General features: G+C 40.1%; 1 protein-coding gene across 13 annotated transcripts in view; it reads right to left on the minus strand.

Annotated features, from left to right (window-relative positions):
• BTRC (beta-transducin repeat containing E3 ubiquitin protein ligase) overlaps positions 1-22508 on the minus strand; it is a 117237-nt gene that overhangs the window by 75251 nt on the left and 19478 nt on the right. For 8 of the 13 annotated variants that reach the window (XM_030488907.1, XM_030488908.1, XM_030488910.1 and 5 more), the window contains one exon: positions 14156-14263. The exons of the other annotated variants lie outside the window; for them this stretch is intronic. In XM_030488907.1, the coding sequence (XP_030344767.1) occupies positions 14156-14263 (108 nt within the window). The remainder of the gene's footprint in view (positions 1-14155; positions 14264-22508) is intronic. 13 annotated transcript variants of the gene reach the window in all.

Below are 22508 nucleotides of genomic sequence, written 5' to 3' on the forward strand. Positions count from 1 at the left end.
GGCACAGACAAGTTTCCCAGCTCTTACAAGTTTAAAGTTAAATGGTTCTTTTGCAAAGGGTTTATGGCTAAGCATTAGAATGACGGAAGGAGAGGGCAGAGAAACTGCAGCCTGCCTTGCAGTGATTGATGTCGGAAAAGGATAGACAATAAGCTAAACGGGCCGTCCAGATCAGTGCCTGCTTTGCAGACTGGTATGCACATGTGTATCGTGTTTATATACCTATTACCTTGCTGGCTGCACAGAAACCTGGCTTGTTTTCCTCCAATACATTTATAAACTCCCCATGACAAGGAAGTCTCCACCCCCACCCTGAACATTCATATGGTGCCTAAAGACATGAAGTTCAAATTCATGCCTGCGCAGCTTAGGTACCCACTATAACCTAAATGCTTAAACCTAAAGCTCTGACAACAGTGAAAATGGAAAAGCAGGACACTGCCCCTCCAACCAGGCATGGACACGCATGTTCACACAAGTCCTAGTTTGGTCTGCACCTATGTTAACGCTGCCCATGACAACAAAAGTTTCAACAACCTTTTCTGCAGTTGAAAACCAGGACAAGATGCTCGGTTTTACGTCTGCAGAATGGATCTTTTCTATTTTTCCTTATTTTTCATCCATATCAATAATCAGAAAAATACACATTTTCAAAGCAATAAGACGTGATAATGGAACTTCATGATGACATCAAGGAGAGTTTCTTATCAAGTTATTTAACTTATTAATTATTGCTTGGTTACGAAGGGTAAATTAAGGGTGTGGGGAGCCTTAGCATTACTAAAAGAACAGTAAATTCAGTTTAATGTTAAAATGCCAAAAGCCAGCACAAAGAGCAGAGATCTGATGAAAAGATGCATTTTGAAGAGCATGAATCTAGTTGTAGTTAAAAAATAAACAGAAATCCAGATGCTGGGAACAAGCCATTTAGGGAAATTTTAAAAAGCTAGCTTCGCTTCATACACATTTCTCAAATGAGAGTAAGAGAGACAGAGAAAGAGAGAGAGAGAAAATATGGCTAATGAGCACAGTCTTTCCACGTTCCCCGGGAAGCAGCCCTGCTTAACATTTCTGTTCTGTGAATTTAAGAGAGTCAGCAGTGGTAAATTCGTTTTTAATATTCAAGCTTTCAAGCCTTGCAAGCTAGTTGGCCAATGGCCCTTTCTATTCCAATGTTTGTTGGTGCCTTATTTACACAAGCATTACATCCGGAGAGCCTTTGAATATAATTTCACGTGGATTAAGGGAAGAACATTTGCTTCTGCTAATCAGGACATCTGGTTATTTTTGTAACTCACAGACATCTGCATTAGGCAGTTCAACTTCCCCATTCCTCATAACAAGGTTAGAGCTTAAGGAGCCTCAAGGACCTCTAGCTGAATTTTATTATTTGCATTTTCTCACAGCCAGGTCTGTTTCAGAATTTCTTTTCCTAAATAACACAAATTGATCAGCACCTTCACAGGTATACAAATGCTTTTACAGCTAGCACTTTCTATGCACGATTTTATAGCATACATCTTGTACGCCAAGATTTTATAGTAGTTCAAAGCTATCTACATCTTTTTAAGGAACAGAAAGCACATATTCCCCAAAAGCATGGATGAAAATATCCAATTAACCTTATGATACACATAATGTGTATGCATCCAAATATCCAACCAGGCCACTTATGTAAGACTGGTGTCAGGACTTGTTCTGAATCTTATTATCACTGCACTTTGGTTTGTCTCTTACTAGCGACTTACAATGCATATCTGCTCCCCTCACTGAACAAAACAGTACTCCCTCCCTGTTCTTCAGGACAACCTTAATGATTTCTCCGATCTTATAAATTTGTGCTCATATTCTTCTTTAAACAGCCTCAGCTGAGGTTAAATTTCTCTGCCAGACTGCAGAATTGTGCCACACATTCAGGAAGAGGGATTTCATATGCAACAGAAGCCTTTCAGAGAAGCACTGAATCCATCAGGGCTTGGCTCTCACTTCTTTGCTGCTTTCATCTTGCTACATTCCTTTCACAAGAATTCATTTTCAACACTCATCCCACAGTGTTAATGTACTATGGTTTGAAATTATACACTCTCATTCTCTCTTCGTAGGACTCTTCCTTCCCCACCCACAAATCATAGCTTTTATCAGTGCTTCTGTATGCCGGAGTAAGACGGTTTCTTGACTTTTTTCCCCCCTACAAGTGGGGGTGGGTGGGGGGGTGGAGCACAAAGTCAATTCTTACAGGCTCTAAACATAAGCCAACATCCTAAAAAGATGTCAAAAACATATTTCTAGCACTAACAAGAGTCAGCAATAGCCAGTGGATCCAGGGAGAGGTTTTTAAAACTTCTTATTTATTAAAATTGTCTAGATACAGATTAACTTTTTTTGTACAATATTTATTACAGCTTCATCTGCATAGGAGCTGCAAGTGCTCTGCAAAATGGGTTGTAAAATTGGCCAGGTTTGCTGTAGATTTCAAGTCCTTCGTGAAGCATTATTTTCTAACTTTTTATAACTATTTCCCTCAAAGGAACCTATGCTGCCTCACTATAAAATCCCTTCCCATCCCATCCCTCATCATCAACTACACTTACTATTTTGTTGGGGTTTCTGTCCCCAAAACCTTTCATTCTGAGATTTCTTGTTTAGTAGACAAAAAGATCTCCACTTCTCATCACACCCCTTCCTGTGGCTTTCTCACTCCCAAACATCTAATTCAACCACACTGTTATCAACTCGATGTACTGGTTTACACTCTCCTTGGTTTTTCCTTCCTATTTTTCACTGCAGGAAAGGGGAAAAGGAGATACAAAACAAAGGTATGAAGCAGAACCGAAGCTGTTTACCCAAGGTCAAAATGACAGCATGGGGGAACAAACCCCAAATCATGTGTTCTACACTGTGTCAACTTTTTAGGCATAGTTCCTTCCCTAAAATAGCGAATGAAAGCAGCTCACTTAGAAATGGCTACTCAGTGATCTCACTGCAGTATTACAATGACGTGAATTCACAGCATATTGTCTATGGCACAGTATGCAGAGGCACTCGTATCTTTATGTCTTGGACAACATGAGGTGACCCTGCAGCCAAAGGGACTTGGCTTTCAATCTAGAAGAGGTTCAAAGTACCTACAGGGTCACCACGGAGCAGTTCAGGTAACATAGCTGCACCTCCCCAACATGCTTCACAGTAGTAATTTGTCCATACAGGCCTCAGTGCTTTTTCCAGCTTCCAAAGCTACATTCACTACAGGGAGCATCACCCACCACTGGACTATGGGGCAAATTTAGTTAACTTCCAATACATGGTGCAGTTACTCTCATACAGAGCTGCTGAAAAAACTCATTGCTGATACAAATAAAAAAGCACAAGTCGAATCATGTCCCAACCTTCCACTACATCAAGCAAAAAAAATTTATAATATTCTAATAAAATAATGGAAAATTACAGATTAGACACTGCAGCCTTTTAACAGCTGCCACCCAAGAATCCAAACCCTGGGTCCTCCTCGTTTGGCTAGACCAAATTTAGTGTGGTAACACAACAGCCCCTCCTGTAACATTTCAATTTAAAAGCTCAGGATTAGGTTCTGCTATTACAAAATAATTCCAACTCCAAAACATCATCTCCTTGAACCAGAAGGAGTTACCAAATGTTACTGCAAATCTCACTCTGCTGGGTAAGGAAGAAGAGTTGGACCTGCTATGGAGACCATCAAATGGGGGGGGGGGGTAGTCAAGCAATCAAAGAAGAGAAGATAAAGGTGTATATAGCATCTCACATTCAGATACCTTGGGGCTAGCAAACATTTTGTTCCTATAGGAAATTATACAGCTCTAGATCACTGCCTATTGAGATCCACTATTCACAGCTTTTTGCTACAACATGAATGGCTTATTAAACCTACAACATATCTGTTTTAGTTAACTTCTTGGTAGAAAGGGGCTAGGAAAACAAAATGTACTTAAATGCTGATTTTTTTTTTTTTTCCCAAGGCTGAATGCCTTTCATCCAGTAAGACATTCAAAGCAGTGACCCAGCAAATGGATTGAAAAAGCAATCTTCCGTCTCAGTGCCACATTATCATTCCTATTCAGTATTCTCGGTGAGATATCTCAATCAGCTGGATGTGTGTGTAAGTGACAGCGCAGCCCATTGCTGGGTTAATTAAACATTTGACTTTAACACCCTCCCCGTCATTAAGCAAATAAAAACAGATAATTCAAACTGCACTTCATCCACGGGGTACACAACATACATGTCAAAATTAAGAGAGTCCAAGGCCCTCAGGGAGTTCTACTCGGGGAGGTAATCAGTTTAAATCTTATCTGGTTTATCAATTATTCTATTGATTAAAGCAGGGTGATTATACAAAACTCCCTCTTGCCACATGGGATACATGTCAGCAGAGCAGGACAACACAGGGAGGCTCAAAAACGATTTAAAGAAAACACAGACAGATGAATAACAGTCTATTAGTACATGCCAGTAATCCACAGATGGAAAGCCTGAGTCTTCTTTTTAAGCAAGTGAATTAAGGTCCTCCCAAATTAGAGTGCCAATGTTGTTACCTCATCTGCTTTAAAATCAGATCTATATGTTGAAAGGGCAACATTTCTTCATTTTAAGCAGATGATTTCTTGCCCAGTATTTGAGACATGTTTTATTGCTACTGGTCTTGGAACATAACAAATACACCAAATACAAGAAATCCTGGACTTTTAAAAGGCATTATACTTATCTATCAATGACTGAAAAAGTGGATGGAAAGGGCATTTTCAGTATTTGAACTCTCCCACATACATACATGACATAGCCAGAAGTAAAATGTTATATTTTAACGATTAAAGCATGACAACTCATCTCAGACATAAAAAGATTGTGCTTTTGAGTTTTGGAGATTTTTTTTTTGCCTTGCAGCCCTCCGAAGTGAGACATTAGCAGCTGTGGGAGCTGCCACTGCCACATTCTCCTGATTTTCAACAAGCCCTCACCTCACACAAAATCCCACCACAGTGATCCTTATTGCAACTTCTCTCTTGTATACAGCCACAGGACACAAAGCAATTCCAGTTACTTCTCATTTTTTGTTTCCAGGTGAAGAAAGGTTCAAAGTGTCTCTGCCTCTTCCAAGGTCTGTTGATGTCCTGAGTGTGTGAGCACAGTCCCACCTCCACTATCTTCCCAGTAACGTTTTAAGTTTTATTGTCATATCCTAAACTGGCCTATACAAGACCTTGTATTGCACATACAGGGACCTTTTAAAAACGAAACACTGCAGACTAGGAAAAAACAATTGAAATTTGTCTCTAAAAGTTCCCTCCAAGCAAACAATTAGCAAGCAGAAGAAAGATCAGCTTTAAACCACGGACTTTATTTTTTCCATAACCTCTCTTACAGTCTGTTTCATAATGGTCAGACTGGTAGCACAAACTATTCATTAGTCATCTCATCACATCTCAGTTTTTAACCAGGACAGAGGGTATGAACCACAGTGGTTCACACCCAAGAGCCTGAATGCCCCACTGGCCAGTGCTGTTGGAGTTGCAGTCACCGAAATTTAAAGGAACAAGGACAGCTAAAAAGGAGGCCTGAGGTATGTTCCTGCCCTTCACCTTCAGAAAGGGATTATATGCCACTCCGCACTGGTACAGCATGTGCATCCAACCATACTTCAGCCTCTTCTTCATAGATCTCTTTTCTTCTTTGGAAGCAAACTAGAAGCCTGCATTAGCATGCTGTATTTTACTCTCACCACTAGAAATACTGAGGGTGCTATTTGTAATTGTATTCTTTTAAGAGGTTTGTTCTCTGCAGCTGTTTTCTGCTTGCAGTGTATTTTGTGTAATCAGCACATCATCATAAATACATTGGCTGTTCCCCTGAGGGAAGCTGTCACTGTTTAATTTACAGAACAACCTGGCCAATGTGAATTCTAACACTACAGCACTATGGCAAGAAGTTACCACACTCAGAAAAACAGGTTTCTATGAATTTTTATATCAAGAGCTGGTCCCAGGACAATTTAGGTTCCAGAAATAGATTGTTTTTAAAAGCACTTTATATACTAGATAGAATGGATTCTTTCTCACTTACACCTTCTTAAGGCAGCACCAAACTCACTCCTACATTATTTTAAAGGCGAGAACCCCAATCCCCCCAAGAAGAACATCTTCACTTCTGACTTCTACCAAAAGCAGGCGCTGTATATAGGTATCTTATGCTACACACCAATTTTTTAATTTTATTTTTCTGTAATGAAGAACAACCCAAAACATCAAGGTGTTAGTTGTCTTCATGTGCACAAGGGAATGTACTCTGTCGCAAGGTCAAATGTTATTACCTACATCAAAAGGGTTGCTGCACACTTTATTACTCTGAAGATGCGATAGAGGAGCACGGCATATTCCTGAAAGAGTAAAAACGTATGCAGCTTTATAGGCTGAATGAAGAGTTGCTTCCTTTGTTTGCTGGATATATGGTTGTATTTTGAGAGAACAAATCACAAAGATTTTTGTAGAAGGTAGGCAAAAAGCAGATGCTTGATCTTACTGTATATAGACACAATTTAGAAAATTCCACAGTGGCACAATATTATACTGGTAATCATTTAAGAACTAAACATGAACCCCAAATAAACATTTGGCCATGACCAATGAGTTGCTTGGATATTTCATTAGCAATGGCTACTAGAAGCAGTCTACCTGACTACTTGGAGAGGGAGCCAGGCTGACAACCCAATTTCATTTCTTTATACTTATATATATATACACACACATATTTATACACAGACATACAAAATAAAAATGCTAAAGACAACCACAAATGTAAAAATACCCAAAGCCAATTTAATGGATAACTTTGGGAATTCTCCTCCAAAAGCAACACAAAACTATTTAATGTATTAAAAAAAATAAAATAAAATCTGCTTTCTATTTTGGGGGGCAGCAGGTTGTTAAACAAATTCCAATGAAACTGAAAAATCCCAAGTTCTGTGTATAGCAGCATTTGGCTAATTCTCAGTGGTAATTAGAAGCCCTGTTTAACATCACGAGACACTGGGCAGGTATACAAACACAATACAAAAAATCATGCACATCACAGAGTATTGGTTATGTATTTTGACAAGCGTAGTTTAATTTTACTTAGTTTGCAGAGCATTCTAGGAAATTATTTTCATCGATTTGAAAAGTAACAAAATCTAAGGAACAACCACTGAAGCAAAATAAATACCATCTAATCTCTGACATGGTTTATGAGAGTGATCCACCAAACGCACAGAAAGCTGAGTGGAAATGGCTGAAATTTTATGGAAAACTGAGTCATCTGGTTCTCTACAGAAGAAAGAATAAAGGAAAGGGACTATCTGGCTATTTTTATGCACCATGTACATAGTGGCCAGCAGAAAGCAGAAGAAATAAAAAGAAATCCACACGACACAGTGTGGTGAATCGCTCTTCGAGCTACTAATTTTAAGATATAGCAAGTGCATTTCTACTCAGTGTTTGGGTTTGTTGCCCTGAAATTTGCATGTGGTCACATAAAAACCTGATTTCAGAGAAGAAATATGTCATTTTGTTCTCCCTACATGTGTGTGCCTTTAAAGTTTTCCAGAGCTGCCTTTGCATGCTGTATTTCCTTGAGAGTTGCTGAATCCTGGCTAACATTGGCCTAAACGCTGGATGATAAAGTACTTCATGACTTGTCCCAGATCCGTGGTGAAATTTCACATTTTCATTTATAAATTATCACTTGATAATTTATAAATGGCACTAGCTCCTTGCCAGTTCTGCAGACACAGGTAAACTGGTGTGGTGCAGCTGGCTCACTCCGAAGCACTGCCCGCAGAGCCTTCAGGTTCGGAATGATAACGGAGCCAAGTGATTTATTCACAGTGGACTGTGCTGGCGCTGAGCACCCAGAAACCTTCACAACTGCTGCAAGGGGCACTTAGTGCCTCCGCTCTCCAGACAGAGCAAGGAAGGCCGAGACTGGACACCGGGAGAGCGCGGAAAACTCGCCAAGGCATTGGTTTGTAAAAAGTAATACATTAAATAACGGGAAGAGGCGGTTTGGTGGGAGATCTGGAGGAGACCCCCCCCCCCCCCCATCTCCCTGCAGTACCAGTCGTGGCCGTAAGGGCGCAGCACAGCACCGGGATGCCCGCGCGCCTTACCCCGCTCCACGCGCTTTCCCGGGCGGGCACGCGCGCGGCGGCGGCGCGCACGCGCGGCCTGATCCTAATTCAATTAGAACTCCAGGAGAGAGAAAAAAAACCCAACAAGAGAGAGTAATTCAATTAGTGCGTTGTGGAGCTCTACAACATCTCCAAGCAGATGTTCGCGATCCTGAGGAACGCGGAGCTAGCTTTAAAAATACCTGTATGGCTCCAAAGCACAGCACCTTCCCGACAGCTAACGAGGGGGAAAGAGAACCCACAGGACTTTGGGTTTGTTTATTTTTTCCAGACTCATCGGCCCAACTAATGCTGGTGTGTCAAAGACCTTACCCCCTCCCCATCAGGAAGGGTGTGTTATGTAGTGACAAGATCACTGCTGCAGAGGCTGAAGGAGGGGAGGAAGCCTTTTAGCCACAATTCAGTTTAAATTAATCCCATGCTGGGCATACTGGGGTGGTATCTCTCAGTGATACACACCGTCACACTTCTTGATACTCAGACTGAAGGACTAATAAAAGCACAGGCAATTCTGGACAATCAATATGGGTGCAGAATAAATGTGATTTCTAATTATTAAGCTGTAATGTACTACCAAAAAAAAAACAACCAACCCCAAACCATCTCCACAGATCCACAGAGAAGGACTCTGCCACCTGAAACGAGGGAAGTGTCTCTTGCCACTGCTATCACCCAAGAGCTGAGATCTTGCAGCATGACCCTGGGGCTCCCTGAGTTCGGTGGGCTTCCCAGCATTAGAGAGTAATAGCACAGGTTATGCCACCAGCCAGACAAGACCATTAGATTTAAAGGGCGATAAACCCTAAATATGTCTAACAACACTGTTTTGTAGTCACCGGGCATTTACTTTACTAGAAAAAACAAAATTCCCAGCTAGCATAACCCTCTTGGTTCTCTTTACAGTGAAGCTCCCAAGTCTGAACCACAGATGGGGGGCCAGGGTGAAGCGCAAAAACTACATGATTAATTTGGCTTCATTTCTGCTCCTTCTCATATCCCCTCACATGCCTTTATAATTGCCCCTGCCAGGTGGCAATATGAGGAGAAACAGGAGGAACTACTGCCGAACACCTCCAACAAGAAACTTTGCTTAAAAAAACAGGTGTCGCATTGTGGCAGTTCAATATTTCATAGCCAATACAAGGAATGTGCAACAACACTGCAACTTTAAATCTTTGCCTCCTGTGTCAGTCTCTCTCCTCTCATTGTAATGCCAAAGGGAACAGCAATCAGAGTGGAGATGTTCAACGTGATAGAGGTCAGGACACCAGTGGATCAACGTACCAGAAACACGACCTTGTTTATTTTTTTCCCCGGTATTATTGTTTACAGGGTGCTTTGCTCATGTACCTTGTGGTTCTTAGCTAAAAGATGAAATTACAGCCCAGGATGAAGCGCTCAGGCACACATCCAATTTGTGTTTCCATCTCAGAAAACAAAAAGCTTCTGAGGCCCTCGGGCTGCCATTCAAACTTGGAGAGGCTGACATTTTTAACAGCATGAACCAGAGACTGGCAGAGGGAATGATCTAATGCATTTCTGACTTGTCAATCAAAGATCTCACCTCTGCTGTCTTGTAAACAGTTGGGGGCCACCTAACTACATTCATAACCAGGGGAGAGCCGGCCGCCAGCCGGGGGGTGCTGCAGCCACACGCTCTGGCTATTTGTCACCAAAATTATGGTTCCGCTTTAGAGGCAGCATCAACAGCCCACGGGCAGATTTCACACGGATGCCGGGACAGCGTGAGGGGGGACACAAAGCAGTGCTTGGTCAAGGGCAGCCACATCTCGACACTGGATGGAGTCTGCTGACCTGGACACCCCATCTCTCTCCCAATTAGAGACAGAACTACACACACCAGCAAACACTGGCTCCAAAGCCAAACAATTTCCTTCAGATGCGTTTCTCACAAACACGATTCTGAGCATGCACAGTCTGCCCACCCCAAGACGTTAACTTTAACCTCCTGTATAACCATGAACAATGTACTACCTCTCACATTTACACCGTACTTCCCAGCAATAAATGTCAACTTTAAGGCAAAAATGCGTGAACAGGCCAAAGGAAATTCAGAGAGACAACTGTTTCTACAGTTTACTGACAATGCCTTTTTAACAAATATTCCACTTCCTAACACAAAAATACAAACATCAGGAAAACCAAAAAAAGACATAAAAATCATTTAGGAAATGAGTTTCTCTCTTCCTCATGGGTACCGCAGGCTTCCATTACTACAGACCATTTACATCTTTCCTACACTCACCTCTCTCCAAAAATGATCTCAGTCTAAAGACAGACACAGTATACATCATGTCTGCACTGCACCACCTCAGGTGTGCTCCTGTTTACTTCAATTTGCCTAGCACAGTCCACCCGTGCTTTCCTCAACCAGGACAGAGCTTCCTGCTGAGACCAACAATGGCAAAACCAAGCAGAAGGTAGTCCCCTTCATCTGACAAACCCTAACGTGCAGTTTTGTATGAGCAAGACCTTCAGTTCAGGTAAAGCAAAATGTGAATTTCAGGCATTCCAAAGAGACACTTCTGTATTTGGCAACATGCCGCTACCTCTGCCATAAAAGTTAATCCTCCTCTTTGACTACTAGAGCCTGCTACAGAAAGAGAGTTTCAGATCCGGCAAAGTCAAGCCGACAAGACAACTCTGCTTTTTCAGTGGTGCACAAAGAAGTAGAAGCAGGACTCTTGTCCCAGAAAGTCTGCAATCTAAACTGAAGCTGATATTTGTGATGGGTGTCAATTAGGTGAAAAGGAAGAGCTGGACTATTCTCTGTGCTGACCCTGATACATAACCTTTGGCAAGACTTTTAAATTGCTCCATAAGTCTCCTCATTTATACAGTAGCTTACAGAAGTAAATTCAAGGAAATACCATGGTCTTCTACAAATCTGGAAGGATTAATACAAAATCATTTCCTTGACATACTTGATGGGTGTAATTGTAAATTAGAATTTTCATAGAACTAAGACTATTAAAAGTAACATGAATAGAGCCTTGTGAGCATGCATGGAAAATATTTTGAAAGGGAAAGTAATTATGTTCAAATGAAAAATGCCATGAAAACAGGAACTTGTTGGTACATCTGGAAACTTCCAAAGCCTGGATTTCTAGGAAAAAGAATATAGTCTGCATAAATTTATTATTATTATTAAGAGCATCTACATGCAACCTAGTTTTCAGTTGCTTTGCAGAATAACAGTACAGTAAAATTTGGCATCAGAGACACTGAAAATGGAACAGCTGGCCTTTTTCTCTTGCTAAAATATCCTTTTTGACCCCTTCCCACAGTGCCTTATAGAAGTTCATGTTCCAATTTGCTGCCATCTTCCACCATGATCTCTATGAAATTCAGTTACACAATAGACTATCAGTAGCAAAGCCCTTTGAGATAAAGATGTTAAAAAGAACTGTTTCTAGCTCCTTATTCCCCTATTCATGGGTTTAGCCTTAAAACCTTTCCCACTGTGGGAGGATTACTAAACAGAGCTGAGGAACCAGAAGATCCTGTTTTCACACAAGCGTCTCCAATAATAAAAACACACAAAGAAGAAAAATGAAGTTATCTGACATGTTTCCAGAATCATCTCTAAATCGACTACCTGCCAATGTTTCCCATGAGGAGTCAGCAGGGCTTTAACTGAGCTATTCAAAAAGAGCCTCTTTCCACATTCCTGTCTGAGCATCTGAAGGTAAGCATGTAAATAACTAGACAAATTCAGCAGTGACTAAGTAGCCTTCCAGATGGCATCTTCTCTTTTGCCACAAGCAAAGAACATTGATATGCTTCTCCAGTTACTACAAGCTTGCTACAGAAAAAAGAAAATAACTTAATATGACAAAATTTGCTGGGCTGCAAGAAAGTCTTTAATGCTTTCCTGAAGATTCGATACCAAAACCACCATTAAAGAATGATGAAATATTGCAACATCACTGCTTCAAGCAGGCTCCAAACCACTCCCATGCAGACTTGTGCACTGTGAAATGCAGAAGCCATGCCTCATAGAGGGAAATTTTCTTCAAACCATGCAAGTTAATGGGGAATCAAAGCCCAGTGAAAAAAAAGTGGACTGAAGTATGGATGACTCATTGCTGCAGAAGCTGTTACCGGCAATTTAGTTTCTCTCTCAAATGGCACTAAATATGTTCCTCAACATAGCAGAGTGGTATGAAGAGTACCAGTACACCATTTTAGATGGCAGTGGGGCAGACTTCTCCAATTCCCACAGTTAGTAAATACACATGGAAATGTCTCTCAAAATCTTCAGGACTGCAAATGTCCAAGCCCTACTACTCTCCCAAGAAGGCAGTACATGGTGAAGGGTTGTGCAACTGACTCTTTTGACCCCAAATATCAATGTGCTGCATTAGCAGAAAAGTTATTGTTTATATCTATCATTAGCAAGAACATCTTGAGCTAAAAGAGGCTAATTTCCCTTCCCCTTTGCAATATATGCTTATTCTGAGTAATCAAAAATAATTCAAGTAGAAAGAAAGGAGTCCCAATTTGAGTTTATAAATTGCTTTCCATATACTGCTAAGGTTCTCTAAAACCTGAGCTTAAAGAGATCCGAGATTTATTCAACAGCCAAAAGCCCAAAAATGAGGCCCATCCGATTTAGTCAAATTATGCAAATCAGGATTAGAAGTAGGAGTCTAAACTCTGCCTGTTGTCTCCAGAGTCCTCTTAGACTAATAAAAAAGTCATCTTCCCCCTCCCCCACGGAAAGCTCTGCTAAAAGCTTGCTTCAGCAAAGGAGGCCTGGCAGGACACCTTCCAGAGTCCATCAGCGCTACTGCTGGGTCAGCAAAAAGAGTTGCAGCAAAATGATGCAAGACACTTAAGCCTCCCCTGAGACTGAGAGGATTATTTCCACAGTACTCTCCTAGCCCTGGGAGCAAGAAGTCAAATTCGAAGTAATCTTTGCATGCTTTTAGAGACAGATAATGAAAATGATAATAAAATAACCAATATGACTGAAAATTTCAGAAGGATTCTAGTGTATTCATTATGTCTGGGTTTGCAAAATGCTGCTGAATAAAACTCTGCCACAGGTTAGGTCAGCGGTAGCATAACCCAGCAGCATAAAACTTGAAGTAAACGTTCATGCTACCCTGAGCTCCAGTAAACACATTCTCTACAGAGATACTCCTAAGGCCCTTCAATCTCTGCAGTTCGCACATCTCTGCTGCCCAGTCTCTGATGTTTATATCCACATAAAGTGCTTGCAATGATCTTGAGAACTTTGCCTAGGTTTCTAGATGCCTACCCAATAGCTGCCTCACTCTCTACCCATAGGAGTGTGTCTGCATTTTCTAAGATTCACTGGTCACCCAAAGTGCCTGAACAAACCTGTTTGGCAGAAAGCTGTCTCATGACAGAGAAAAGCTTGAACCTTATAAATTCAGAAACTAAAGGGAAAAAAAAACAGGTTTCCTTTATTTGCCTTTTGATTGACAGCTTACTTGTACAACAGTTTTCTGTAGTCAAAACATCCAGACTACTGATAATAAACCTGAAGTAAACAAATGCTGGCATCAGTTATCACTATGGCAATGAACCCACCCCCTCCGTCCTCTGAGTGGCATACAGAAAATTTAGATAGGAGGGGAATCACTGCATGAATAGCCAGATTGGAGACTGTGTGATGGAGACCGTTTGCCAAATATAATTAAGTGGTATATTTTCGACACAATTGAAAGTCAATGGAAAAAGATGATGGTGCCAAGCCAACTTAGACAAAATAATCATAGTGAGGTAATGGAAATGCCCCAGCACTGAGCTGCCCTGAGTCTACACAAGATGGGTTTAAATACCAGAGATCTGAATGACATCGGAGAGGCATACAGTATGAAGCAGAATAAATGGAGGTAAAGCAAGTAAAGAAGGAGATGCACACGTACACAGATGGTAAGAAAAGGAGTAGGGAGAGACAGAAAGTACCTGGAAAGCTGGGAGTGCGCCAGTCCCTGGGTTATACAGGCATCGCAGCGAGGGCATGCTGTCCGCCAGGCTGGAGCAGCCCAGCCACAGAGATCTGGGCATAGAGCACTGCAGAGAAAGGACAACTATGAGATGGGACTGTATGAGACAGGATGGCACAGATTACAGGAACTTTCAAGGCTTAGCCAAATGGCATCAACACAACTGCACCTGGCCTTAAAGACTGAGACATCTTTTAAGAGAATACAAACTGCTGATGAGTCTTTTCCTTGAGAGAAGCTTTACAGATGTCATAGTAGCAAGAAAAAGGCACTACAGATCAAGAAACTCATTTTTTTAACCAATTTTCTATACCAGTGTGTTTTTCCAGTAACAAAAAGTTTCTTTCCAATTAATCAGACCTCTTCTCCATGCACAGCCATGCTCCAGGCACGACACAAAGCAAGCAATTTTGCAAGGGAACCAGAACAGGAAATGGCAACTTTAAGTATAATACTGGCAGGAAAAGAAAAAGTTTGGGGTTTGTCTGTAAAGGGATTAAAAGGAAAAACCTGCAATCCAAAGTGAATGGGAAATTGGTGACACTTTACAGGAGTTTCATGTATCTGCTTGCCTTGTTATTTGTTAAATATGTATTTGTTATATTTGTTATAGTTATTACAATAAATCAATTCTGTTCCTCCAAACACAAATAAAGGAGCCAAAAGCAACGAATCAAGGAAAATACTAGCCATTTTGATAGTTAAAGCCATTACCCCTGAAATACAACGAGTTGCTTGCTCATTTTACACCACTACTATTAAATTTAGGGATGCATTATGATAGCAATTGCTTTCACCAGCCACAGAGCTTTTGATGCCACAAGCACTGCTGCATTTGTCTAATTACTGGCAAGGCAGAAAAAAAAACCCACAAGGATATTTTAAATTGGCAAATAGCTGTGAAAACTGTAGGATGTGATAGATTAGATGCGAGACATTTCTAACCCTCATATTATTCTTTTTTGTAATTCCCCCCCCCCCTTTTTTTTAAGGGGGGATGGAAAGAAATCTGAGCAGAATGGGCAGCTGGAATGGGGATGTAGTGACAGCTGCCTTTTGAGGCACAGTTTCTTGCTGCTCTTAAGCGGGTTAGAAAACCTTGCACAATCTTGCACTAAATCAGTATGTAAGAGCAACATAACCCATCCTTGAATGAGCAGAAAGGTGATCACCAACATCCATAATCTGGTACTGTGCAGACAGCCACAGAGAGATTAACCCTGTCTATCACCACGTTCTTCGCTGTACTTTGTTGCAATTCACACTGTTGTTCCAGAAAGAATATTAAAAAATTGCTGGGGAACATAGCCTATACAAATGTGCTTATTAGAAGTTTATGATACCTCAGAGTAAATTCCTCACCTAATTTTCACTAAAGAAAAAACCTCTTCATAAAGATAGTGAATCTCGAGAGCTTGAGTATTTCACAGTATTACACTACATAAGTCTGTAGATAATGCCCCTTCTGAAGACAAAAGTAAAATAGACCCATAGTATTGTAACAAGCAACAAAAATCTGAGCCATACTTCCTTGTCTGCCATCCTAACCTCCCAGAAAACAAACACTCCCACATACAAAAACCTTCCAAATGCCAGCAATCTTTTCTTTGTAATGTAATTTGTATGACTGCAGCAATTAAAAGCTGTTGTGACAGTCAGCCTTAAATATATAGACATACACATATATATCTGTGTGAAGTGGACATCTACGATTAAACACTTCCCCAATTGGATAAATTTACTTAAATCAAGTTATTACTTTCCAAGAACATCACTGTAACAAGGGAGATTAACTACAATATGGTACCTCTGGTGGTGCAGAGCAAATTCACTAGGTAAGCATCAGCTGCTTACCATTACCCATCCTGGATTTCTAACTTAACACAAAATAAATATAGGATGATTTTTTTCCCCACACAGACTTATCAAAGCCTTGCCACAATCATTTATTCCCTCGTCTCAAGCTTTCTCATCCCTTGGGCTGTCTCAAGTTTTCATGCTGTGATAATGAACTCAAAGAACTGATTGCTATTAAGTTTGATTGACAAGATAAAAGAAGTTACTTTAAATATTTGTACTGACCACAGAAAGATACGGAGGCAGAAAAATGAGGCCCACTCTGTTAGTGGGAAGGCAAGCGTATGCTGCCTCAAAGTTTATGTGAGATTATGGCTCAAATCAGTCACTACAAGCTGCAGGTAGGGCACTCCATTGTGCTAGGACATTTACAAGTTAATGAAATGTCTTTTTCTAAAGTTGCCACGATAACAAAGGGAAACATTGGAAGTCTATTCTGGAGAACTCTCTGTACCTACGGAGGATATCATTACTCACCCAAGCACTCCCGCTGCTTAGAATTATTCCAGAATTAGGAAGTATGCAGTAAAAAATTGCCAACACCTTAGATGACTTCTGAATCTGCTCCAGTATATAACAAATTTATATTACTGATACAGTTCTGTTACCTATCTTGAAAAATAAGAGTGAAGCTGCACACAGTGTGGAAGAAAATGTCATTCCTGTACTTGCCTTTTACCTATTGAAGGAAGCAGAGACGCTACATTACTGTTGGTGACTGAAAGAGGCTTATTCACAAGCACGAACAAAAGGCCCCAGGTGCTTCAATAGAAACAGCTTGTGTGTAAATCAGATGAGTGACCCAACAGAACAACTTCATTTACAGCCTGATCTCTGAAAAATCTTAACAGCCTCTATCCCCATCCACTGAGCAAGCCTCCTGTCAAACACTCACTTTTGTACTGTCAGCTCCACAAACAAGGGACTGGCCTCAATGTTCCTACTTGAAAGCTGACTGACAAAATCCTCTCCTGAACTCAAGTCAATCTACATCGATTCTTCAAAACAAAGATACAGAGGCACAGCATTTGGACTACAGCCAAATGGGAATGCTGATATTGCCTGCTAAGTACTGGGCCAGGATGCAGCAGTCTCTCTACCTTCCTGACTTCCCATTGCATTAATACTTCAGATGTCTGCACAACTTTCAGACCCAGAGATGCAAAGCTTTTCATTTATAACAGCTAAGCATTCTTAATACACATTGAATGGCATAAGATAGGGAATTATTTGGCAAAAACACACAATATCTTTTCTCAAATGATTTTTAAGCCCCATTCCCTCATCTCTGAAACATATTTTCCCACTAAAGAAATACAGGGAACACAGTTCCAAACAAGATCAGCATCCTCCTCCTGACAGAGGCCAGCACCAGCTGCTCCACTGGTGATTAAAATGGGCTTGCCTTATTTTGAATTAAAATAGGCTAGAAGCATTCACAGTCACTGCCTGATTTGAGGGGGCAGTAACCACGAGCTGAAGGGGAAGCCATATTTTAACCTATTCAATTATTCTTGTAACTATATTGCAAGAACATTCTGACTACATCAGATGTTCTGCCTCTAATAGCCTACCCTCTCTTCCAATTATCTGGTGTCCTAAAGACAAATCTCAATACACACTCAATGGCTAAATTTTTGCCAGTGCTAAAAATCGGTTATTTACTTTATTTGCTATTGCATTACAAGGTTATACATTATCATTTCAGACTGGGTTGGGGCTTTTTTTATCAAATTTGTTCTCTTCTAGTCCTTCAGCAAATACAATATACTAGGGGGTAACTAATACAGTTTTAGCAAATTGTGTTACAGGTCAGAAATACATCACCTTGTCCTGTAAAACTAAGTGGCTCTACATGGAGAAAAAACTAACGTTCTTAGACTACTACAATTTGCAACTATAGTGCACAGGTATGAAAACACAAACTTGCCTTAAAACAAGAACCAAAAAAGAAAAAAAAACCCAAACAGTTGAAGGATGTTTTCTTTATAAACACTTTTGAGAAATTAATTAGACAGTAGTACAGAATGACTGTCTTTAACTGTGGTGCATTTTAATATAATGAAGTGTAATAACTTGTTATCCCCATCTGAACTCTACACTCAACCGTATGATAACGTGTGTGCCTAAAATGCCTTTGATTTACAGGCAACCTAACATATTTTTGCACATCTTCACAAGCTAGTGGCAAAGCCAGAAAGGAAACACATTTTTCTTAACAGGGCTGGGATGTGGCCAACTGTACATAATACTAATTTGAGCTTCTAACCCCATCTATTTCAATCCTTTTCCAGTTCAGGATTATTTCTCTTCCAGTACAGTGGCCAGTGCTTTATGAACTCTAAAGATAAACCAATAACAATTTCTACTTCTCTTGGGAGATGGGAATTAAGATCCTGTTCACGCAATATCTTTATTAATGAGCATAAATAGAATATGACACACTTTGACAAGAGCTGAAGAGTTAAACAACTGAGAGAAATGAGGCTTTTTCTGGTCCAGCTGACCAGAAGCCAGGGAACTGGATAAGGTTGTACAAATTAAAACAGAAACAAATTGTAACTATTACAAAAAACAGCATAAGAGGGGAAAAAAAGTGTTAGAAATTCTACCACCCAAACTGGAGCAGATAAAACATAAGGGATGCTCTGAAGAGTATTAAAACTATATACACCAGATCTGAGCTTGATATGAGGAGACAGGTCTTTTCCCACTTCTTTTTTTCATCACTTCAGAAAGCGAATGTGGGATGTCTGGCAAGTAGAATTCTCCTGAAAGTCTCCTTCACAGTACCATTTCCTGCATGGTCTCTAAAATTTAATTCTCAGGAAATGTGCCTCAGGAATTTCGATCCTTTACGACATTTTACGAACACATGCTCAGATGTTACTAGGATTCCTAATATTCACATTTATTTTTATATTATAACACAACAAATGGGAGAACAAACCCCAATACTTTTTAATCCTACTCAGTTCCTCTTAAACTCCTATTTGGCCACATATTTAACCAAGCCAATGCCAAAAATGTAGTACACATCACTTTCACATTGTGTCCAGTGTGCACTATTCCTGTCACCACAGAATGCAGCACCTTGTACGAAAGGTACCAGACAAGGCAGCTGCTATTTACGTTACAAATGTTGGCTCATGACACTTAGTTACAATTTCAGAAATTTACTTCTGGCTAAAAAGTTATTTTGGTCCCTTTCTTTGGTCCACTTTTCATCCTTTTGACCTCTCACATACGTATAAAAATGAAAAGGTATCCTTTATTCTTCCCCCTCTACTGTTCAGAGAGCTGTTCTCCTTGGGTTTATATATATATGATATAGGTATAAAAATACATATATGATATAGGTATATAAAAAGAAAATAAATTCCCAGTGCATCTTATGCACTTTCACAATTAAAAAACCTGCCACACATATTTCATTTTTTAGCTTGGCTTACACTTGATCATACAGGCTTCTTATCTGAGAAAAAGATGTGTATGATACAACTTCAGAAACCCCTGCAAAAGTGGAATGAGAATTTTTTATTATTTTAGTAGGGTTTTGTGGGGCTTTGGGTTTTTTCCCTTTCCCCCCCTACCCCAACAGTGGATACAAGGCATACTACATACATAATTACATGAGAGAGCCACCCAGCTTTCAAAGGAGCCATTTCAGTGAATTGTGTAAATAATATGCCTTTAAAACCCCTAACATACGAATACAGATTTACCAGTTATGGAGCAGTTATATACCTGAGAGACAAGAATACCCATTTAAAAAAAATAAAAAACCCTGCCTAATTATGAACTTACCAAAGAGACTTGCATGGCTCAGAGCAAATTAATACTTTTATAACTTTTGGAGAAAGTTTTTTGCCTGTTTTCATTTGAAAAATATTTAAAGAAAAATGTTAAAATCTGGAAGTCTTAATTAAGCCAAAAACAATGGCCCAAACCCATACACTTAAAATTTACACCTCCTTCCACCCCAGGAAGGTGTGGTGGTTGCTGTCACAACCAGTGCTTCTCACAATTTCTCAGCTTCTATTACATTCAGACATTTTGGTCACATTTCCACAAGCATGTATGGGGATGATTAGAAGTGGTGTGTGCTCCTGTTTTGCTATAATAGAAGTAATTGAGCTATAAGCTATCCTCTTAAAGACCCTTGAAGCTTTTTCACAAACTGCAAATCAAGCAATCCAATACCTCGCTTAGGAAAAGGTGAGAACATGTTCCTGGGACAACTACAGGATCTGTCCTTAAAACAATTAGGTCTCACAAATCAGAGGCCGAGCCACGCTACCAGGGTTCAATTATAACACTCTTCCCAGATTCCAAACATAGGGACTTCAGTGCAGTGGTCTTCCCCTTCACCCTATGGCAGCTCAGGGGGTTACTACTTCCTGCAAGCTTTGCTGTGCACATACAGCTCAAACTGCTGTAAATGAATCCTTTTCCTTCAGCCTCCCACTTCTCATTTAATTGCTCAGTAAATTTTCCTTAACATACATATTTGCAAACTCTTCTCTAATCTTCTGGTAACTCCATAGCTTACAGTAACTTTTTACAAGAGATTCCAGTTCACCAACTACTCTGAAATATCAAAGATAAGGGACACAGAAAAGGGTTTACATATTCAGATTATCCAAATAATTTCTTACCTGAGTGGAATCCGCGAGGATCAAATCACAGCTTTTAGGTAAATGTTTGTGAAGAAATGTTTTCCCCAAAGAGTGGTTACTGGAGTTCAACCTCCCAGATTCCAAACCTACAGAAATTACACGCCCCAGTAAGGGGCCAACTTCCCATCTATAAGGTGTACAAGATCCTCAGATGCCAAGTGCTTGAGGGAACTTGTGTAGATCATATCTGAACTAGACAATAGTAATGTTTTTATAATTACAGCTCTTTAATCCATGAAGCTGATAAATCTAAACCAGTGCACCTGTGGAGCTTTAAGATTCAGATGCCATTCCCTTCTTTAAGTATAACATGCAGAGACTTGTGTGTGCTGCTTTAAGCAACACTGAAGACAGTGTTGTTAAAAGCAAGCCCTACCCAAACTTACTAAAAGCAATTTAACCAAGGTCTACAGCATGAAACTATCTGCAGGCTAGATGGAGATCTCACAAGACCAAGAGCATTAGGCTCTTTCATAGGCAAGAAAACAAAGTTGTCATTAAGCTCCACCATGTCCCAAGCCTGGTTTTGCAGCAATTCTGAACAATTTAAAATCTTATTATGCTATAAGAGATAAATCTAATTCTTTGACACAGGCATTCTGCATGAGTTTGGGCAGAGTATCACAGCATCTCATTTCCACATCTGCACAGCACGGACAACAGAACTACCTTGCCTGAGAGAGGTGTCAGAGACTGTCCCTAATTATGAAGCTCTGACATATAAACACCAAAAACTGAAACAACAGGGAACAAAGATGAAGAGAACAGTGAATCATCACCTTTACAATAAAAAGCAGAAAGAACAATATACCAACTGCCTAACCATTGCTGAACCTGGACAACTATGAAGCTTTAAAAACATACCTACTCCTACCCTAAGAAATGGCTTGAAACCTTTTCAGTTGGGACATTTCTACAACTCTGGTCTAGATTTTCATCAAACAAACTGTGGATTACAAACCTATGTTGGTTGAGAGATGAAATGGAGGTTTCATTAGCTTTTCCCTCATCTCTAGTTTTATTTAATTCCATACAATCTCTCAGGATTATTGTTATGTGACCTACCACAGAAAAGTGTTTCAAGGATAACTGATATGTCTGCATAGCACTTTGTGTTCTCAAAGTACTATGCAAGTGCCAAGTATTAATAATAAACTGCAGAAAGCAAGCTTATTCCTACTTTCCACTGAAGGAATAAGTACTGAATTTTAAAAAGCATATGGATCCACTGGAAATAGAATATATGGTTTAGCAGTTAAGGAGGAGATGCTAAATGACAAAATTACAAAACTAAAGTATTTCCAGAATCATTGCATTTTTCTCCTAGGGAAGTGCAATTCTAGTTGAAGAATCCTGGTTTTACCATAGTCATGGTTTTACACTCTCTTTTCCAGCTGACTTGAATGAAGTGCCGACCATTAATATCTGAAGTGCCTTGGTTTGATTATACTGGCCTTTGCTGGTACCAATCTAGTTAAGGTAGCATCAAGGATTTCCAGCATAAAACACACTTACAGGTTTATAACTTGGCTCTAAAGATTCTACTCCAAAAGCCAGTGGGAGGCAGAAAGGCTCAGATGAGTGCATTATATTATACCCTATGTGATGTGTACCTGCTCACAATGGTATGTGAAGGGGAGGAATTAGCTTTAACTCTGAATTACCATGTTTCACTAGCCACCTAAAATGATACTTTTAACTTCCCTGTTTATGTAATCAAAATAATGTTTTGTAAGTGTTTCAGCTAATTAGGTTAATTTGCCCAATTTCACAGTT

The sequence above is a fragment of the Strigops habroptila genome, chromosome 5 (genome assembly GCF_004027225.2).
Source record: "Strigops habroptila isolate Jane chromosome 5, bStrHab1.2.pri, whole genome shotgun sequence".
NCBI classification, from domain to species: Eukaryota; Metazoa; Chordata; class Aves; order Psittaciformes; family Psittacidae; genus Strigops; species Strigops habroptila.